Source organism: Rousettus aegyptiacus, unplaced genomic scaffold (genome assembly GCF_014176215.1).
Source record: "Rousettus aegyptiacus isolate mRouAeg1 unplaced genomic scaffold, mRouAeg1.p scaffold_m13_p_12, whole genome shotgun sequence".
Lineage (NCBI taxonomy): Eukaryota > Metazoa > Chordata > Mammalia > Chiroptera > Pteropodidae > Rousettus > Rousettus aegyptiacus.
Window position 1 is genome coordinate 89,823,428 of NW_023416287.1, and position 22,915 is coordinate 89,846,342.

Genomic DNA, 22,915 nt, shown 5'->3' on the forward strand with positions numbered 1-22,915 from the left:
CCTACGTAAAGTTATTAGAGCGCATATAAATGTATGAATACGCGTATTTCCACACAGGATAATCAGCGCATTGCTGCCGCTATCGAAACTGTGTTCTCTTTCCCGGGTATGCAATGTGTGGTCACTGATATTTAATTACTGTGAAACTGAGTGACGTGTTTAAGCCTCTATAATATTTAGATATTCTCTAGAGTAGGAATCATTGCGCAAAAATAATCTACATGAACAATTTTTTTTTTTTTTAAAACAATGCACGTTTAACTATTTTTAGCGACCCCGGGAGTGTAAGTTTTCTACATTTTGAATCCGAAAGGAATGACAGTGACTACGCGGGGAAACAGACGGAGGGCCGCGCCGCGGGGCTCACCTTGCAGGGCGTGCCTCTGCGCGGCCCGGCTGACGGCCAGCAGCGACAGGAGTGCGTTGGCCGCGACCCTCTTCAGAGCGTCTCTGGGGGCCTTCCCTTCGTAGCACTGCAGAGGACGACATCGAACCACCTTGAAGCAAATCCTGGTCTAGGGAAAGCCGCTGGGAATCAGAGCTGCGTGCTACCTAAGGGGGTGTGCGCGGCTCCGGCCACTCCCATGAGATTCACTGGAATGTGATAAATCGTTAAGACACGAGGATGCTGTGTGCATAAGAATGAGAAGTTTATTCTCAAAGACTCACCATCTAAAGAAAAAGCGCCACTGCGTGTAACACGCGGTAAGTACACACACTCACTCAAATTCTGAGTCCGCGTGCGGTCTCCCAGTGCGAGTGCGCCCCTGCCCCCGCCCCCCCCCCCGCGGCCACCAGCATGCTCGTCACTGCCGTCACCGCGCGCTCGCGAGGTGCTGAGCAAACCAGACGCGTCGTCCCACAGAGGCCCCTAGGCTGCACTTACCTGCTTCCTTGTGCCGATTTTAACCTGTCTTCTCTCCTGCATTTCCCATTTACTGGTGAAATTCAGGTGAAATATTTTGTGGTAAAGAGTCTCATGTGGATATACACGTACATTTTTATTATAATTTCAAGAGGATCATAAATTCCGGTTTCAGAATCTAGACATTCCTAGACTTCAGAATTCATATTTCATAATTTCTTCTTCCAGTAAATTTAGAAATGATCCCACATTTTTAATAGCCCGACTAAAATTAAGCTTAAATGATATAACTTTACATCAATGCAATGCCACGTACGATTCTGGGCCACCCCCGGCATTGTGACCTGGAGGAGCCTGCAGAGCGGGGCCCTCGCCCCTCCCGCCCGGGGCACCTGTGGCCAGGGGGGCACATGTTAAACGCCCGGGGCGCTTGAGGACGGTCGTGCCGTGGGTGGCTGTGAGGGAGAAGGCAGGGGACGCTGTAGGAGGAGGACTGTATTCGGAGCACCGTCGTTACAGTGAACCACGAGAATCCCAATGTGTCTCAACTTGACCTTCACCATTAACAGGACAATCACTCTCGTATACACATACTCATTGAACTTGAACGTATTAGCGATTTGAGGAAAACCAAACTGATCTGGTTGATTCTACTCATCTACTTACCTGCAGTGCTGAGGAGGGGAAAGAGGTAAGGCTTCTAGGAACCAGGCGTGCACACAGACGTGTCTTATTCCCTGGTGGAAGCTCACGAAAGTGACAGAAACAGAACGCACCCCCACACACATGTAACCCCCACGGTGGGAAAACAGAGAGTAAACGAATGGACAGCAGCAACGCCGGCAGGCTTGAGAATCCCGAAGTCCCGGAGGCGAGGAGGGAGGCCGACCGCCGCCCCCGACTGTGGGCTAAACGGCAGAGGCCGAGGAACTCGGACCCGGCGCCCTGCAGGTGAGCGTGGAGGGGACTGTTACAGAGGTCTCAGAGACGCGGTGAGGGGATCGGATTCCACGCCTGGCCCAGCGAAGGCCCTTCCACCCCGATCCTTGAAAAAACTGGGCATCTAGTCTCCACAGAGGACGAATGAGAAGGACTCGAAACGGGCAGAGATGAGGCTCGCTGGTGATTGAGCGATTTCTATCGAAAACAGGAAGGACTGAGTGAAATTGTGCAAATTAAATCCTGAAACCCCAGCTCTCTACTCCCACGCACGTAGAACCCCTGGCAGTTGGGTCTTCACCTCCAGCTAGGTCGGAAAATCCTCTAGGGGCTGTGACAAGCTCAAGAAGACCGGGTGACGACCCAGTCGAGTCCCCTCACACAGCACAGCTTGCAGGTGACAAGCTCCACTCAGTCTCCCAGTTTTAAACGCAGCAGACAACCAAGGTTCCCGGAACCGGAGAAAAGGCCCCAACCGCAAAACAAAAACAAAAACAGAGAAAAAAGCAGCAAAGAGAGCTTCCCTAGGAGGAAGAACCTGGGGGGAGCTCTGAGCACAGAGCGGAGGGCATGCGGGGGAGGAACTACAGACGGGCGCCTGCAGCCGGGGGGCGGGGGGGGGGACCCCCAAAGGAGCCCAGCACGTGGGCGACGAGACCCGCATCGGGGCAGGGCCTCAGAGAAGCGCAGAACACCAGAGACAAAAGAAGGTTCTGGAAACGTCCAGGACACAGAACCAGGCATCACAGGGGCTTCAGACTCCGCGCCAGTAACGAGAGGTTCAGGGGACAGACGCCGCCTCCGGAACGCTGACGCGGACGGCCTGCGTCCGACCTAGAATTCTCCCTTGGCCCAACGATGCATTCAATGTGGTAGGTAAGGACGCTCAGTCTAATCGCAGAGCCGCCTCCGCACCCCTCCTCGGGGCCTGCGGCAGGGCGGACTTCACCAAAAGGAGGGCGTGAGCCCGGCAAGGACGACACGGGCCACGGGCGACCCGGGAAGCAGCAGACAGGTGGAGGGGCTCCCGGGAGGACGGCGAACGGGGACCCCGGGCGACAGGGCGCCAAGGAGGCAGGTCGCAGAGACTCGGCAGTGGTTCCTTCTGGAAGGTGGCGCGGATGTGAGTTCTGACGTTCCTGGACACACTGAGCGGACATGCGCCTGCCGGCGACAAGCATGGACCGCGTCGGCGACGACGGAAAACGCGGCGAAGTAGAAAATAACGCGATTGCCTCCGGGAAAGGGAGCGCCGCGCAGTGGAGACAGGCCAGCGCTGCCGCTCGGCCCGCGGTCGGCGCGGGGATCCGGCGCTGGGGACGCGGCGGCCCCGCCAAGGGCGGGCGTGGGCGGGCGGAGAGGGGGTCACCGTCTGGCTCTCCACAGCAGGAAACCAACAGGCAACGTCCGCCCGCGAGGGCCCGAGCCAGGGAAACACGCACGTTACTTAGCGACCGCGGAGGGAACCTGGAAACGCAGCAGCCTAAAGCGGTGTGGGCAGGTGCCGGCAGGTGCCTCTAGGAGGCGGGAGCGAGGGAGGAAGGCGAAGCGCCCCACCTGGGGTAGGAAAATGCATAAACTTGTCTGGCATTCTAACATGTGTACGTGGTAAAACTGACACAAAAGCCTGTAACTAAAAACAAATCAGAAAGAGGATAACCCATGGTGAACCACACACTTCAACATATACTGAAGGGCAGAGAACAGTAATTGCTGCCGTCCCTAGGGCCACGCCACCCTGAACCAGCCCGACCCCGTCTGACCTCAGAAGCTAAGCAGGGTCGGCCTGGTCAGTGCTTGGATGGGAGACCACCTAGGAAGACTGGGTGCTGTAGATGTAAAAATAATAATAATAACAATAATAATAATAATAATAATAATAGATGCGGTCCAGGCAGCACACACTGCAGACTGAGAAGCAGGTCACGGCATCAGTGCCGAGCAGAGCAGCGCCCAGCGAGAGGGGCCGGGAGGCGGGGGCTAAGGTCCAGGCCCAGGGTCCAGGAGCCGAGGCCATCACATCTAGCTACTGGAGGTCGAAGACACACAGGAAACAAAGCAAGAGGGTACAGGGCGAGAAATGTGTCCGGGTCACCCACAGGTAGAAAGACGACGAGGGCTCGAGGCAATGTTATTAAATGTTATGCTCTTTTCAGATCTACCTCTTTCTGTACACTATGTGCTCTTGGAATTCTAGGCCAAGACTTTTTGCTTTCTTTCCAAAGGGTACTATCTAACATAAAGAAGAGGCTTTTTAATTGCAGTAAACCTCACAGCAGCATCTGTAATACGTAAGTCTCGTCTCCAACAGAATTACTCTCGAATTTTATGACTCACTAAATACCAATGTAAAACATACCTTCTAAAATGTAAGAGTTGGTTGTTTCCTTGCATTATGATCCTTATCTTTTAGATATAAGATCAAATATAAGGACTAAAAATAATCCAACATCTCGATAACAGACAAAACATTATGAGAGAGTGTTTATTAGTCTTCTTATCTCTATGTATTTGCAAATGAAACATTGAGTATCTCACTAGGAAGACAAAATCTCCATTAAGTCAAATGTGTTCAATATTTTATGGTAAAAACACAGCTCATAGTTTCTTAGAGAATATTCAAACCCAGAAACCACCTGAAAATGGAATTATGGAAAAATAAAATTACACGTTATTTAAGATATACGTATCAAAAGCAAACTGTCAACGTGCGTTCCCTATAGGATACTGCTGTAAAGCAGCCATTTAAAAGATCCTCGGCCGAGGCATTTTACTGGAAGTTACAGTACAATAATTCGTTGGGAGGATGGAGAATTTGGGAGACATCGGAAACGCAGCAATAACATAACGCAACCCTCTCATTTTGCATGTGAAGAACTGAATCAGAAGAGGTTAAGTGACACGTCTAAGGTCGCACGTCTAACATTTTTTCCGTACATGTTACAGAGAATTTAAATACACCCGGAAGGGCGTCAATTTTTGAATACCCTTTCCTCTGCCGAGTTAAAGACTACAGTTTACTCTGCTTCGAACGCCTGGCACGACACATCGCCTGCGTGGATGCACAGCAAGAAACGCATTACTTAGTAGGATGTGTCGATGTTTAACGGATTCTAATGATGTTTTAATTTGCATATCATCTTTACACAGGGCCTGGGAAAGAAAACAGCGCTGGTCGTGTAAGAAGCTCGTGAATAAGCGTTTCACTTATGTTAGGCATCCATTTTCTCGCAAGTGTGTCACAGGCATAATTCCTCCCTGAACTTTCTGTATTTAACTCGCCTGTGCCCTTCTAACAAACATTATATGTTCACAGTCTAGTGTTTACATGAACGAGAAGAGTATGATTTATTAGAAAACACGGTTAAAATAATTGGCTAATGTATCCATATTCACACAGAACACTTTGTATCGTTTGTAATTTGGAATAAATGGAGAGGAAAATTAGCTAGTCATTAGGAAAATCGTTGAGATATCCCGTGGCTCATTTTCCTTGGCCAAGAAGGTAACAGAAAGATTATGGACACTAACTTTTGTAATAAATAATATTATAAATTATTAGGGGAAAGCCAGGGCAAGGCACAGGGAGCACGTTCCCGTGGCATGGCGTCTCTCCCACGCACACCACTTTAATCCGGTCCGTCATCCCTACGTGGACCCGTACTCATCACAAACCTAGCTGGATTCTCGAAACACAGCGCCACTAACAAGCAAGATAAAACGGCCGTGGCCTTGGCCTTGGCCTGGCCCGCCTGCAGGTCTTCCAGTTTCGCCTGCATTCCAGCATGATCAGGGCTGCTGCACAAAACTCACAAGTGCTCATGCCAGAAAACTCTGCACAGCCATGACTCTCAGAGGCAGAAAAGGGCAAAACTCGCCCGACCCCAAGCAGCCCGGGCACCAGGACAAGTGGGCAGACAGCGAGAGCGCGGCACAAGGTGGCTGCCGACGGGGAGGCGGAAGCAAACCCTCCGGGGTGCAAGGCTTCCACTTCGCCCCTTTCCGCGCGAAGACAAAAATCGTGATGCCAAATGGTTACCGAGAAGGAGAATTTCGAACACTGAAAAGTCTAGTCCTATTCCTATTTGTAGGAAACAGTTCTGCGACTTAACAAAACACCTCCAGTGTTTTTCATTGTTAATCTGTTTCTGAAGTAACAATATTTCAGGGATTCTAGAATGTCTTTTGATGAAACGAGAACTTGGTTCATATCTTACGACTGCAAAAAATAAGTGAAAAGATAAAATCGTCATCCGTGCGTGGTAAGGGGCCATTTTCTCACAATGTGACAACCAGGTCGGCCCACCTACCCCTGCGTACACAACCGCCTTAAATATGCGTCCTTCATTTGTATAAATCGAATGTCACTTAAGTGAAGATACTTTCAGGGAAGTAAACTGTCTTTAAAATGACAATAAATTATGAATCGTATCTGTATTCCTGAAATATGACCGTCTGGTCATATGACACATTATTTTGATAAATCGCTCCACTTAGATTACTAATATTTCATTTTGAACTTTTACATCATAGTTTTCTGGTCAGCAGGGTAGGAGAGGAGATGGTTAATTTAACTTTACATACTCTTCTATGTTTTAAATGGTCATAATGATAATTATTTCTTTAGTTCAAATGATTGAAAATTTATTTTTACAGGACCAAGACTGAAAGTAAAGTTTTAAAATACCAAGAAATCACATACCTGAATAATTACTTCATTAAACCGTTCTAGAGATTTCTGATTTTCCTGAGTTGTATCCAGAAGCGAAGCCATCGTGGGACTGTGGCATGAATCCGTCCTATCCTTATCCCGAAGGCCCCTTCTGGCTTCTTCCGTCAAGAGGACGGAAAGGAAGTGCAGGCTGGCAGCGTGCAGAGCGGGGCACGCGGCAGACAAAGCCGCACGTTCGCAGAGCACGTCTAGGAGAGAGAACGAGGCCACGTGTGACTGTCTGAAAGTGTCCTCAAAATAAGCGGATCAAACCGATCCGAGCGATTTCTAAAGAAGTAAAGCTACCAGCAGTTCAAGTGTCACGAGGACAACTCCAGTCTTTAAAAGTAACTTACACAGTACTAAGGCAACAAACTGAATCAAGGAATCCACTTAATTTTCCCTTTGTCCTCTTTAGAGTTCATTTTTATGTGGATGAGTATGTGCATGCTTGCTTACACGTACACAGTGCCTGCTCAGACCCAAGCTAAAAGGACTGGGTGTGATCTAATGGGATCCGCAAAGTCTCTAGAGTTTTTAACTTTTTAATTTTCATTTCAGTGCTAATCTAAAAAAAGTTAATATAGCTACACTCTGGATTGTCTAGGTTGCCGCCTTAAACGTGTGATTGTGTGTCTGCTTTCAAAGAAGCTGATGCCAAACGGTATGCGAAACAAGTCCTGGCGTGCAGTGCTGGCGCGGTGTAGGAACGGAGGCTTCGGGGAAGCTCAGACAGAGCACAAGCGTGCTTGTGAACGGCTCTGAAAACACAGCGGAGCGGGAAGAACCGGCAGACGAGCTCAGAAGAATCTACAACGAATCAGTCATTAATCTCCTGCTGTGAGCGCTGATTTACTGTAATCAAAAGAGCATTTGCTGCATTACATTAATTCCATTAATTTGATAGCACTGATTTATAATTTTGTTGTTTTTATATTATTTTGGATTTGGACCTGTGCTAGAATAGTCATAACGATTTCTACCTAGATTTAAGTTACAGAAATTCTTTTGTTTTTAACTACTGTAAGAAAAATAATCTAGTCAGCAGTGAGGTTTCATGAGAACTATGTTCATTTAAATGATGTCTAAATCTTAGTCAAGTTTGAGAAAAGATTATTATAGATAATGTAAGTTACAGAGTGACAATATGAGTTTTAAGTGTATATGGGCACGTGGAATGAAAAATAAGAAAAACAAAAACACAAAAACAGCTCCATGGCAAGAAATGTCAGTGATCATTTTCATTAGTTATGTTTTCATTAACATCACTATTATCAGAGCCGACCACTTACGTAACAGGTTATTTTTGATCAGCACCATTATTATATAAAACTGTGTGTGTCTTTTGTAGATTCTGAATTTAATATGTCTTTATTTCATCACTAAGAAAAGAGTGTCAGGTCAACGGGCTTAAATCAAGGCTTATCAAACGTTTTCTGTAAAGGGCGAGTGAGTTAATATTTCATGTTTGGTGGGCCATAGGCCTTTGTCACAACCATTCAACTCCGGCACTGGGGCATGACAGCAGCCCTGAGCAGTAAGTAAATGATGACTATGGCCATGTTCCAAAAAAGCTATTTAACGAAACAGGCAGCAGACCAAGGCTGACCAGTTGGCTCAGGTGTACCTTGTGCCTTGCTTCAATAAAACATGGAAAAATAAAAGCCAATTAAGTTAGTGATAACTTGGAAATTTAAAACACTCAATTCTGAATACATTTAAACTGGTTTTTAATAAAGGTAACATAAATTTTATCTATAAACCCTTCTATAACGAAGTCTTGCTAGGCTAAAATTTCGGAGAAATTATGGAAAATTAAAGACAGTTATTTAAAAAAAAGTCATTTGTTAAAAATGAATCACTTGTTTAAAAAATAATCATTTGTTTATTCTAATAGGCAACTATTACATGGAAAACACCCTATAAAATTAACTACACTATACTCTTGACATTTCTGTGCTATGAGAAAATCTTTGTATCTTAAGACACTATTTTTTTTATAACTTTCTATGTGCACAAGGAATTTTATATGTGCAGGTTTACCCACTTACAGTAAGTGCATACACATGAAAATCTGTCTCACAGTTTTATCATTACGTCATATGTGTCTTCGCAACGCTACAGGCTTCTCACCTGTTTTTATGGCATCTTGAAATGCTTTTCAATTTTTCAAAAATACACTTTTGGGGCTCTTCAAGGCACTGCGAAATCTCAAAACAAGTACCTGGTTTCTCTTTTATCGGTCATGCCATAATTACCATATGTTAGAGAATGCACACACATATATATATATAACCGTAAATAATGATTGTCTTAATTTTTAATAGCGGAAAAGCCTCAAGCCTGGCGAGGGCACCTCCTTACCGATCACAGCCGCCCAGTGGCTGGCCAGACCCATCGTGATGCACGGGAGACAGGCGGCTCCAGCCTTCCTCAGGAGGGCGGCCAGAAGGTTAAATAAATGTGTCCAGGTCTGATAAAACGCCGATACTAACTCTGCATCTATAAAATTAATTAAAACAGTTCAAGTTATTCACACGAAAAAGAAAAAAGAACCTTCTAAAATACAAAACTCACCAGACACTTCATTCCACTTAAAGCGGCACTGGATGGGGAGCTGCTTGTCCGATAAAGTCAAATGTCATTCGGCATGACCCCAAATTTACTTCAATTAATTTCTTTTCCATCACTTCTTAAAGAAGTCTCCCCTCCACCCTCCTCTAGATAGATATACACTCGCACACCCTCCTCTTATAAATCGCATTCAACAATAAAGTGTGACAAACTGAGCAGTAAGCCATCACTGCGGAACCACCTCCTGGGCACCCGGTAAAACCAAGTCTGTGCGACGTCTATAAAAGTACATTTCTCCTGGCTTCGTTATCCCCGCTAGCGGCTTGGTGCAAGGATGACAGCCGAAGACCTAACGTGCCACGGTCACCGCAGAAGAGACGGGAACTGCTCTGAAGACTCATGAGGAAGACCGTGACACTGGAGAGAGCCGCGCGGCTTGGCCCGCGGGTGGAGATGCAGCAATTAACCTTCCGGCGGGTCCCTCCCCCGCCCGGCAGGTGGGAGCTGGGGAGCAGCCACAGCCTCCTCGGGACTGTCCCCGGCCCACGGCCCGGCAGGCTCCGCCGGCTCTGCCCGGCTCCACTGCCACGCGCAGGGGGCACCATCACCCCGTTTTCCGCAGTGCCCGGGGGGCGTCTGGACAGAGACCGGCCAGGGAGTTTGCGTTCCGACACGTCCCGGCGGTTCCCAGCCGCGTCGCTGTCATCGCACTGCGAGAGGGGTTGCAGGCGCGGGGCTCTCGCCACCATCCCCACGAGACGGTGATTCCGCAGACGCCGCACATCTGTTTATGTGCGGCCCACGCAGCCGTACTTTACCACAGAGAGAGTACAGCGGAGAGCTCGCTTACTTTGTTCAAGACGGGCTTAGAAGAGCCAAGTGAAACATTTAAGTTGGAAGTTAAATGAAAAATTCAAAAGCTATTAACATTCAATTTTATAATTATGCTTGCTGAATAACTTTTAATGTAATTCACTCATATATATTAAAATGTATCAAATTATATATAAAAATTGCAGATTATATATACTGGAAATATAATCACTTCTTTATAAAATTATTCAAAACTTTTATTTTTCCAGAAAATAATTTAAATTTCTTAAAAAATATGTTAGTGAACTTTTAACATCTACTAATATGAGAAAATAACTATTAACCGCTTCCTAGATAAACATCCAGATGTCACTGATGTTTTTATTTTCAGGACTTGACATAATTAATGATGGGTTAAATACTTTTATATAATTACATAATAAGCTATACATTATTTTCATTTCATCCTCAAGCCCAGGGCACACACACAAGCGCCAGAATCAACGAGAGCGTCCGCGAGGCAGGCGAGGGCGGCCGGAACTCCGGCCGCCTCTCGCCGCGCCTCTGGGCCCAGGGCTGGCCGCGGCTCCTGCCACGCCCCGGTGTCGCAGCCCTGGCCTTGCGCGCCTCTTCTGTGCCTCCCACGAGCTCAGGGTCAATGCTTTTCGAGGGACACCCAAGAAAGCCCATCGAGACAAACTAAGCGCGGAGGGCTTAGCTTTTACTGGGCAGAGCAGAGCGCTGGAGGGCCACAGACCACTGCAATGGCATGGACATTTCCCCTGGCCCTTTCCCCCAAGAATCGACTTCTGCTCCTTGTGGGGTGACCCCGTCCTTGCAGAGAATGTGTGCTACGACCTCATCGGCTTGGCCGGGACGTCACTGTCGCTTGTGAAATTTGCGAGTCAGGAGTTATGCGCCCCTCCGGTGGGACACTGAGGGCCGGCTGTGCTGAGCGCCCCCGACTGAGAGCCGAGCCGCTCCACAGAATGCACAGGGAGAGATAAGAGTGAGTTGCTGGGCAAGGAGAATTACCGAAGGATCGATTACTTAATTATAGACTCTTTTGGACACTAATCATGCGTTAATTTTGCTAAAGAGCCTACATTGTTTTAATGTTCTACTACTTTTCATCACTTCACTTTTTAATAATTTTAGACCTCAGGAAATTTTTGATATTAAATGCTAGACTTGCTTATACTTGTTACTGCAAATGAGATATTTATTAGTAGGTCATCTGGCCTTAGCCTTAGTTTCTAAGTAACATGTAAAACTCATTGCACTTTCTAACATTACATGAAGAACTTTCACCCTCATTTAAGCCGACAGCGCAGGGGATGGTCCTTTATTATACGACGTGCTTACGTCAAGTGGTCTCGTGAACCACTCGTCATCCAAACCATGAAACACGGTACAAAACACCCCAAAATGCTGGCAAGGAACGCAACCTGAAATGTCAACCTGGAGCGAAGACCTGGCGCAGAGTGAGATCTTCTTGCTCAGTGTCATTCGCCCCCACCCTGAACTAGAACAACCCAGCTTACCTAGTAGACCTTCGGTGCGTATGGTGAGGACCCTGACGACGTTCGCGATCAGAGGGCTCAGAAGCGCGTTCTGAACCACGAGGTCGGGCTCCACCAGCAAACACGACTGCAGGAGCCGGGACAGAGAGCACAGGTGCTCGAGGAGGAAGCACACCTGTCGCGAAGAGGGGGGGACACGCAGTGAGCAGGGCGCGTGGGAAGGCCGCCCCGTGACGAAGCACGGTAAACACATGGCAGCCGAAGCAATACTGTGCTCATAGGCATGTCGTCGATGGCCGCGCAAACACCGTCGACTGTAATGCCACGCAAGGCGATGCTTTCAAAGCCACCTTCTGAATTCCGTCTAGAGAAAGCAAGCCTTATAAAGGCCCATAAGCATAATGTTTCACGTAGCTAAATCGTGGAATCAATATTCTGGCAGAAGCAGACAAGGGCGTTCCAAAGCCATAAAGCCTATATTCTGTAAAGAAAGCAGGACTGTAAAATACTGTTCAAATTGCACAACTAGGTGGTAGAGAAAGCTAGCCTAATAGCTAAGTTATTGCTACAAATAACGTAAATTATTCAGTGTTTACCCCCAAATATCCTTCAACATAAAACTACTACTCTTAATTACAACAGAAAAATTCAATCTTCCCCAATATTATCAATAAAACTATCTCTGGAATTTTGCTTGATACTAATATTATAACAAGTATTAACTGGCAAAAGTACTGTAGAAAAATAATTCTCTGGATAAGTACTAAAGAAAAAGCTGTGATGTTTCATTTAACCATCATCCACCAGCAGCAAGATGGTCCACACAAATCGACTTTAGAGAGAGGATCTGAAGCCTCTCTCTCTCTGTACACAGCTGTACACACACACACACATTTTTTCTCTCACTACCGAAGTCCGAGCGGGCGTGATCTCTGGACGAATGACGTTGCTCCATCGTCAGCCACACAAAGCGCGAGGGCCAGCAAGAGCATCGGAGAGCAGCTGACACACCCCAAAAAGACCGTCTTTTTGTAAGTTACCATGCTGAAGATTTAATAAAATGCTGATGCAGGAGTTCACCGACCCTTTCTTATTAAAATCAGACCGACGGCCGCAGACTTCGGCACACGCGAACCTGCGCGGACACCGGTCCCCTGCGGGGTTCCGCCCGCACTCTGCCCTCGCCACCCCTCCCCCACCGGCCTCCCCGCCTCCCCGGGCCCCTGCTCGCACCTCCGCGTCACGGGGGCCCTCCTGACCACCCCATCGAAAATCAACAACCCCTCCCGCTTTTCTCATCCTCGCTCATCTGTCACCATCTAATAAAACACGTCCCATCTTCCGTTTACTATCCTCTCCTGCTCCCAGGGCACGGGCTCCACGTGGGCAGGGCGTGTGTTTGCTTTGCTCAGATGTAACACCAGCACCTACGACACAATCTGGCAGAGCAGATGGTCCAGAATTTTGCTGGAATGAATGATCCTGTATAAGGAAAAACAGCCAGAAGCACCTGGTCTACACGAGACCGGGTCGTGCGATGGTCCGGAGCGGTCCTGGAACCCGCCTCTGTGGGCGGGATCCGGTTCTGGCCCTGACTGTGTGAGCAGGCCCGGACCAATTCCTCGCCTCCAGACCCTGCCGCGATAACACGGGGCCACCAACGGTACTTCGTGTGGCTGTCTCGAGGACTGCGTGAGTTAACACAAACGAGCACCCCGCAGCTGTTTGCTACTGTTATCCACTCATCCCACGAGTGCTAATGAGCGTCTGCCATGAGACAGGCCCGTGCTCACACTCAGGACCCAGTGACACCCAACAAAACAGGCAAGGCCCTGACGCCAGGGCGCCCGCTGCACCCGCTGACCGCATGCCCCCTCGCGGACTCTGCTCCCGCCGCGCTGGCCTCCTGGCTGCTTCCTGGCCGGGCCCGACACAGCGCGATGCCTGCCGGGGCCCTGCTGCGCCCCACGGCTTCCTCACTCACTCCGGGTCACGTGTCACTGCCTGAAAGGCCCTCTCCTGACCGCGTGTCCCCTCCTGACTCCGACACCACTTCCTGGCCCCGCTCTGGTGCTCCCTCCTAGATGACTACCTGAGACGTCGCCAAGCGTGTACGGAGTCACTCACGCCCTGTCCCCCGGCTGCAGGGAAGGGTCTCTGTTTCAATCACTTCGGGAAGGATCTGGTGTGCGGTAGGCCCTTGATAAAGATTTGGTGACTGGACTGGCAGAAAAATGGAGGAGCAGGTTGTGCAAAGAAGCACAGTCACAAATAACACCTGTTGCTGGGACAGGTGTTTCGAAGCCGATGCGCACGGCGTTACCCAGCCTTCTGAGAGGCGTCTGCCTTATTCGGAAGGGCAGAGATGGCACTACAGAGCGAGAGGTACTTGCCAGTCCACCCCTAACCGGCACCCCAAATAGATCTGGGAGCCCTTCTTAACATCTGATTTTGAGGTACCGTTTCTATTACAACAACCACACAAAGAACTATTAAGAATACTCTACGTACAGATTCTAGCTGCATGCAAGAACTTAAAAATAACAAGTGCCTGTGAAGGAACAAAAATTAACGTAGTCTTATTAGACTGGGTTTTGAAAATACACAGAAATTAGTCACTAAGTATTTTAACAACTTCGATTTAGGTGACAATGACAGCGATGGCCTAAAATCACAGAAGGGGAAGGGGGCCTATACGACGTCCTCCGTTTTCAGTCTGACACTCAAAGACATCCAACCCTGATTAAACACGTGCAGCTGGGTAACGACGGGATCGGGAACGGAGTCCAGTCTGCGAACCCCACTGCCCTCGTCCACCACCCAAAGGGGTCTCGGGTTAAAACGTGAAGCAGCCTGTTTCAGATAACTCGTCACAGGTCACTTTATCCTCAGCAGAACGTATGCGTCTGGCCCTTAACGCACACGACACACGGCAGGAGGCCGGAGGCGGACCTGAGACACGCACCTGAGCCTGGGCGTGCTCGACCGGAGCCGACGAGGGCCGCGGGGCCTTGAGTTCCTGGACGCACGTCTCTATGTGGGCGGCATCTGCAATGCTGGGAAGGACAGGAAAAGAAACCCTTCAGGTGATCAGCAGGCTGCTAATGATTAAGGAATCGGAATTAGGAGTTTGAATGTAACCTCAAATGGAATTCAAGAGAAAGGATCTGAATAAATAAAGGTGCTAAATGTTAATGAAAAGGTATTTTACACTATTTCAGATCCCAGGAAAAGAGCTCACAAGATAAATGTGGGAAGCAAAGCATCCCGAAGAAAAACATCTATCGAAACCTTATAAAAGCGTCACTTTTAATTCTCACAGTCGTCCCATTAAATAGGTGTTAGCAGTGACACTCCAGAAATTCAAGTGACGTCCCCAAGGCGGCACCGCTAGTGAGGAAGTGACCTACGTGAGACCTTCGGGTGGACTGAATTCAATGTCTAAGGCCATTTTTACTATACCGTATAACCAATAACAGAACCAGAAAGAGCATGTCAGAGCATTATCAATATTGAATAAATGAAGATCAAATCAAGGTTTCCCTAAATTTTATCAGAATACTTCGCAATAAAAAGATCAGCCTTCCATAACTAAGTAACTGTGAATGAATTTTAAAAATGATTTTCCGACCCGTGGACATCGTTCTGATCCGACCACTAGGGAGATCAACTCCCAAACTCCTTCACTTGCACTTAGAACGACCAAGGGCACTGAGTATTCCTTACGTGTGGCAGAGGACGAACAGGGTTTAGAACCTCTGAATTGTCAAAATCAGGATTTTTTAGGGAGGACCTTAATAGTCAGTATTACAAAGCAACACAAGGGGTTGCATGGATTTAAAGTAAAAGCCGTCAGGCCAAGGCTGGCCACAGCAAACGCCGGCAGTGTAACGAGCCTGGGAAGGCCCGCGCCCCGCGCCCCGCCCTGCCTCTCCGGCAGTCTGAGCTCCTACCCGCAGAGCAGCTCTACGAGCCGAGCTTGTCGCAGCGCGTCTGCAGTGTCTCTTGGGGTGACCACCAGGAGGCTGTCCAGCAGGCCGCACAGCGCCGACAGGAGAGGCGGGGTGACCAGAACAGCCCGCCTTGGCAGAGGAGCCGGAAGGTACGAGCCCCGAGGAAGCCGTGGGGACGCGGCTTCAGGCTGCCCTGGTACTGAAGACAAGCAGAGAAGCGTCACTGTTCTGTGCACCTGTAGTTACGAGCGACAGTCGCGGGGTCTGAGAATCGGAGGTGAGTTCCCGAATGTGCCCGAGAGAGGGCGGGGGCGCCCCGTGCTCGGGCCACCGAGAGGCTGGATGTCGCCTGGTCCGCTGTGTGCGTGTGTGCGCGTGTGCATGTGCACGCGTGCATGTGTGTTTGTCTGCCTTGGGTGCCAGTCCCAGGGCCAAGACAAAAGCCAGAGCGTGGTTTTGCGTCCTGAGCATTCAGACAGTGAGGAACAAAGTGATGGTCCACAATCCTTTTTTCTGAAACTCTGGGGGCCAGAAGTGTTTCAGAATGCAAAATATTTTTAGATTTTAGAAAAATGATACCATAGGCTAATGAATACCTCCCATGGGATTGTGGGCGACACCCCATAATAAAACAGATATTTCTGCAGTGTAGCACGTGCAGTCTCAGTGAGTGGATGAGGACGACTAAAGTAGCAAACGCAGCCTCAAACCAGGACTGGCCAGTGCTGTGGCCCAGTGTGTTCAGGTTGTACAACTCTGTGAGTAGACTAAAAACCAATGAGTCGTACACTTGAAATGGGTGGATTGTATGGTATGTGAATTATACCTCAATAAAACTGTTCAAAAAAGTAATCAACGCAATGTACTTTTAGAAATAAACGTGCATGAAAAGTGTTATCTAATGTTACATTATGCTCTGTGTCCTTAGCCATTTAAACGATCTGAGTTTGCTCCTTCGTTCTTAAGAGAATCAAATAAGTACTCCCTATAATCAAACACGTTTGTATATTGTCAACATAAATTGCTAAAAATCGAAATGGGACATTGGAAGTTATGGAACAAATATTGTAAGGAAAATTTAGAGTAGTCTTAATTAAGCATGTATTTCTGAAGTTTCAGAAAGTATTTTCTCTGCAGATGCTTACACCCTCAGTGTTTAAAATTATCTTCTTTTAAGACAGTATATTCCTTACAGGTTAGGAATTGAAGGCTAAGTTGTAACCTTCAAATATGCAAAGTGTAAAATTTATATATTGCCATTAATAAAAATAAATCCTAGGCTATGCGTCATGTACTTGTAGCAAAATAAAGACTCAACACATTCTGTGTGCTCTAAAACGGAAGCAAATCCTGCGAAAATGCTTAGGACCAGAGTCTCTTCACTTTTGAGTTGACTGCTATGGCTCACTGAAATGTCTTCCCAAAAGAGGAAAAACAATGAAGTTAACTTGTCTCTATCAGTTCCTCAATTCGAACACCAAATAGCTATGCTTAACTGATAAAGAACCATATGGCAATAAGACTATTTATTTGTTGGCCAACTTCCCACTTATTAAAGAGTATTTGTTTTGTTACTTTCTGATATTTATTCTAATTTATTCTACCCTGTTCTGTGACATTTCGTCTTGTTCTTAGACATTTTGTTCTGTGACTTATTTGATTCTGTTCTTATCTAGACATTTACGTTCCAAATATCTGTCTGACAGGGCTTGCCGTTTTTCTGTGGGAAAGCAGAACGCCCTCCTAGGAGGATACCTTGGGCCACAAGCTGGTCGTGCGAGACGTCGGGGAGGGGCTCGGCCAAGGGCGCGAGCGGCGAGAAGTCATCGCTCTCCAAGGAAGGCGCCACCTACGGATCAGCAAGAGAAGTGTTTTACTAACAACGCTCAGCGCTACCCCGTGAAAAATGAAACTCGAGCAGCGCACACACAAAGGATATCCTTAAACGAAGGTCCACGGCAAAACTGCACACGTGAGTCCAACTGGAAAACAGCCCATCCCTGGAGAGGTACAGCAGGTTTTGGAATGGCATTTTCCACTTCTCATGAGGCCTGTTTCAGTTCGCATAATTCAGTAACTCAGAGGGCCGATGTTTTGATTTGAAGCCTGTTAAGACTATCAAGGCCCCAATACGGCCCATTTCCTCTTACTGCCCAAATGTTGAAAGGCTAAAACATACCACTTTACCTATAATTCACTAGTCCTTGAGATATTTTGCATTTTCTTTTCTTATGAGCTTTATTCATTCATTCGCTTTTAGGCTCCACATATAACAGACGTCCCATGGTATCTGTCTTTTTCTATCGGACTTTTTCACTTTGCAAAAAGCCCTCAAGGCCCATCTGTGCAGTCACAAATGGCAAGATTTCACTTTTCAGGGCTCAGTAATATTCAGTTGTACGTACAGACCACATTTTCTTTATCCATTCACCCCTCAATGGACACTTAGGTTGCTTTTATGTTTTGGCATTATAAATGATGCTGCAATGAACACAGGGTGCATACATATCTTTTCAAGTTAGTTTTTTCATTTTCTTTGGACAAATTTCTTGCATTTCTTAACTTTTATAATAAAAGTTTTTTTAAAGTTTCAAATGACACACACGAATTTTAATAGTGCCTATGAAAAACTTGGCAGAAATACTTTTCTCTACCTCTCCCCATATTGCAAAAGAATGTTTTAAAAATTAAGCAATGTGCTGACACTATGTTTCAGAATACATTTTTTTATGACATTAAACGTAACAGAAATTCTGTTGATGGCGAATACAGTTTCACGACAGATTTATAGATGAGCAGACTGTGTGGTGTCCTAAAAGTGAAAAATGTTGGGTTTGGCACCTCCTCTGTGAAAAGTACCTTATCTAGAGAGGTTAGATCACTCTTTTTCTTACCATCGATTTATTTTCTCTGAGACAATTGAACTTCTCACACTTGGATAAGGTCCCCATCAGTACATGCATACAGCATGAGCTGTCTGAAGAACTTCTGAATCACCCCTACCACAAACTAACACTATACAGCTCACAATGTTTGTACGCTGATTACATATTTTTATCTAATACTGAAAGTGGGGTATCTTAGACTTGATGCTATAGAATGAAAGCAAAAACCAAGGTTATTTCCATTTGCAGTTTCTGATAGTAAAATGAATATGAATTTGAAGAAAATGGCAGATGAAATTACAGCTTTTAAAATCCCCCTTTCGACTCAAGACCTGAATCATCTCTCACCACTTAAAATATGACATCACAATAAAAGAAATAAGTGAGAGAAAGCTGTAGCCAAAAAAGTAAGCTAAGCACACAAAGTCATCTAAAAAGTAAGCCCAGTTAAGTCCCAGTCTAAAGAACTCATAAACAGCGTGCATTATATGCCTTAATTTACATAGTCTGTGAGGACGACAGTCACACACCAAGACGCATGTCACAAACCATGCAGGGGCTGATATCCTTGGCTCCTGCCACCCAAGCTCCTTTGGTTGTATAAGAAAATTTAAGAAGATAATGATGCTGGAATCCTTTATCTTTTCACTGAACATCCTTTTAAGTGACAGAGGCAAGCAGTCCTGACCACTGACTCAAACAGAGATAGCTTTCCATGCAGGAAGGAAGCTTCTTAGGGCCCACCCTGGCTCGTTAGAAGAAAGCAGAGCTGCGACTCGAGACCGAAGGCCAGGCGTTACGGGCAGCCGTGGCTTCCCCTGGCGAGCTCCAGGGAAGGGACTCACGAATTCAGGGCTGTGACTTTGCAAGCGCCTGCCTCACAGCTGCATTATCGTGGTTGGAAAAAACACAAGGACTTCTTCATACAGTAACATATGCTGTTTAATAAATGATCATGGAGGATTTATATTTCTACTAGTCTGCAAATTTTTAAAATTTGCTATATTAGCATATTTTAATAAAGACCAAAAAGTAGTAAACTGAATTACTCTAGTTCTAGGCTCAAATCCTTGTTTGCAAATCATCTTCGGTGGACATTTGATTACATTTAATAATACACATCAGTATGTGAAGACGTTACTTGTCATCCTGAAACTCAAGTACCCACTACTGAGTTTTGAAATTCAAGTAGTGGCTCCCGGAAGGCGAAGGCTCGTGTGAGTGTCAATGCTAGCAGAAGAGCCTGACCTAGTCCCGGCCCTCATTCAGACATAAGGACCAAGAGGCGTGCCCAGTTCGGACTTTCAGGTTCTGGGACCAGGGCTGTAATCATGACCCACAGATCCACTCCCGTCCCTGGACGTCCTCGGACAAACCTCCAGAACGCCGACTCCCGTTCCCACGGAAAAGCCGCCGCGAGCCTGACTTCCGGTCTCGTTTGCGGGTGGAGGCGGCGGGGGCCGGGGCGGCTGAAGAGCAGCCTGAGCCCGTTTCGCCACCACGTGCCCCCCCCAGCGGGGCACACGCGCCACCCCGCAGTAAGGGCTGAGTCCCCAGTGGGCGGCCAGGCTTGTCCTGCACCGGAGTCTGACTCCTGCGCCTGGCACTTGCCCTGCTCATTAAAACGGCCCAGTGCAAAACCACAACCCAGACTTTCCCTTCGCTTCCACATCTGCACGTGACACAGCCTGAGATTTTCAATTTATATTCCCTTGATCACACAAAATTGAGTTTTCCTTGACTTGAAGTATGCAATTCTAGTCTTAGCATCCCACTGCTGTTATAGAAGGCAATAAAAGCCTGTAGTGCAAGCAGATTGATGCTACTTAAAGTCAGCATCCTGAAACAGATTCGAATTTTGCTTATAAGAACCAAAAAGTTAACCTTTTTGTCAATGTGTTTATAAAAAGATTTGATAACTGAAGAAACTTTATAAATCATGCTTCATTGTAAAATAAGCAGTTATAATTAAGAGAGTTGCTTTGCAATAGCAGTAAGTAGCAAAGTCATTTACCATATCGAATTAAAATGAGTTTAAAATTTTTTTCTGTCATATAAACAAAATACACGATATGTTCAAAAACAATTTTCTTTGTATTCTGTCTTACAGAAACAAGAGTTCTCTAGCTACTTTAAAATTTTTTGCAAGTTAATTTAGGAGTTGCATATTTTATCTGTCGAAATGACTTTATAATACCTTTCATCCTCTCATGAAAAGCAGTTTTGGTGCCTTAAGAGGTTATTTGATTTTTTTAATTTAATGAGAACAAAGGAAGAAAATGAGGATTTGTGGTATGAGAAAAGATAAGATACAAATCTATCCACATTTTTAAAACATAGCAAAAACAAGACATGAGATGTTTCGGGGGGGGGGGGGTCCCACATAGTCATCTCTATAAATGACACCTTTCTCTAAGTCCCCGAGAGCAGAAAAGCTGAGGCGTGCTACACAGTTTGTATTCATGACTTCTAACTGAATTATACAAGAAGCTGAAATCACTTTAGTGGTATTGATTCAGGATTCAAATGAATTGTGCACAACATAAAAAAAGAAAGCTCGGAAAAGCAGGCCTGCGGGGACGAGCAGCCGACACCTGTCTGAGGGTAAGATCACCTGACACCTGTCTGAGGGTGAGATCACCTGACACCTGTCTGAGGGTTAGATCACCTGACACCCTTCTGGGGGTAAGATCACCTGACACCCTTCTGGGGGTAAGATCACCTGCTCTCAGGCAGAGGCATAGCCCCAGGACACGGCACAGGTGCTGTGCGACAGCTGATGCTCGACGAGCGTCCCGCGGCCGGTCCTGTTCCGCCCGCCATGGGCTTTGCGGTCTTAGACCAAACAGTGACACTCGCAAGGACGCGGCGGCCACCTCCGCTTGCACGAGGGCGCCGCCCTCAGACGCGCGGGTCTGACGAGCCGGCCCACGGGTGGCGCTCGCCCCACGGGCAGCGACACACGGCAAACCAGCAGGTGTCGCCACCCGAGCTCAGAAGACCAAGACGGCTCTCTCCACGCATCAAACCTCACCACGTAAGATAATCGATTTTTACCAAAATTAAGGAAATATATTTCAATACGAATATAAAATAAGGCCCAAACCCATTTTACTTATTTCAGTTATAGTTTTCCACTTCATAAAATTGCAGAAATCTAGTCCAAAATGTTTTGTCAGTTTCTTTAAATGTTTGCACTAGATTAAAGGGTTATAAATCTATAGTAACTTAGTTTGGAAAACTCTAAACATACCAAAATGAGTGCAAGATACAGAAAAAATATATAATACATATTACCTGTTCTAATAATCTTTAATAATTATTTACAAATAGTATATACTATGCTCATAGAATAGAATGAATATTCTATTTTTATCTGCCATTGTACTCATTCTAATGTCAGATATAAAAAATTATTATATTAGAAAAAAGGTGTCAGTAACCTTCGATTCCTGTTTTATACACAGAATCAACATCAAATTTTTACACCAAAAAAAACAAAACCACTTGTTAGTTTTCACTGTACTGCGGCCCCGTGGCCTGTTACTGACCCAGGAACTAGAATCTCACCCCATCTTCCTCTAAGCTGAAACGCCCAGGTTCTTAGACCCTGCGCGATCCGCAGGTAGTTGAGATGTAAAGAAAGCATGTCGTCCTCTTCCTCGCTCCCCACCGTCACGCAAACTGCCACCTCCCCAGGTGCTCCTGGGGTCAGGGCGCTGGAAATGCACACGCCCCATCACCAACCCTTACGCCAAAGCTATTTTTCTTCTAAAAAGCATCTTAGTCCCACCCCTGCGGCAACTCTCCTTGGCCTATGCTCCATTCTATAAAATAACTTTCAACTACCACCAAATGAGTGTCCATCCATATTTCTCTAAAGTCAGTCATAATGTTTCATGCCATTTCACTCTGCTGAAATATCTTTATATCTTTACAGCTATTATATCTTACCTCTTCATATCCGAAAAGCGACCATTCTCTTGGCTAATCTCTATCTAAAATCCCTAAGAAACTTTTCATACCTTATATTTTGCCAGGTTTTAAAAACGTGAGCAGATTTGCACTCTGTCATATTTCATAGTATGGATCCTTATTTTCTTCCTTTGTTCTCTTATAATTTATTTTTTAGAAGACCAAATTTTGGTCATAAAGCTTATGCTACACATCAGTATGTACCAGGCACAAATACCTTCTAGTCTGGATATTCTGAGAACTAGAAATGTAATTTTAGGAGGAGAACAACTAAGGCCTGACCTGCCCTACCAACTATTAAAATCTCCAACTCGGCATTAATGGCACCAAATAGTGACCCACCGCAACGGATGATATGACCCGAATCGAAAAGATAGCACTTTCCTTGGAAAGTCAGAATAGAAAAAGAACCAATCAACAACTTGAACCTTTTCTCAATTCTGTGAGATACACGAAATAATTATATAAATAACCAGATAAGGGTATTAGCAAGATTTACATCCACTCGACTGACACCTCCCTTTGATATTTCAGCATTTTCTTACACCTGCGTAAGTCTGGTTGGTCTGAACACTGACGGTGTAGGTTTAAAATAATACTGGTATGATAAATAAATTCTCCAGATTTTTCTCTTGTTGGGACAAAGACATACAGCATCTCCGGCATAGTAAGGAAAA

General features: G+C 46.3%; 1 protein-coding gene across 6 annotated transcripts in view; it reads right to left on the minus strand.

Moving 5' to 3' along the window:
* The window catches only part of RTTN (rotatin), a 100,338-nt gene that overhangs the window by 16,251 nt on the left and 61,172 nt on the right, over positions 1–22,915 (minus strand). For 5 of the 6 annotated variants that reach the window (XM_036230130.1, XM_036230126.1, XM_016132591.2 and 2 more), the window contains 7 exons: positions 17,134–17,227; positions 15,379–15,577; positions 14,391–14,481; positions 11,447–11,600; positions 8,880–9,017; positions 6,507–6,724; positions 368–473 (listed from right to left, as the gene is read on the minus strand). In XM_036230130.1, the coding sequence (XP_036086023.1) occupies positions 368–473; positions 6,507–6,724; positions 8,880–9,017; positions 11,447–11,600; positions 14,391–14,481; positions 15,379–15,577; positions 17,134–17,227 (1,000 nt within the window). Of the gene's footprint in view, positions 1–367; positions 474–3,669; positions 6,024–6,506; positions 6,725–8,879; positions 9,018–11,446; positions 11,601–14,390; positions 14,482–15,378; positions 15,578–17,133; positions 17,228–22,915 lie in introns of those variants that run through there. The other variant, XM_036230129.1, reaches the window with a different exon arrangement.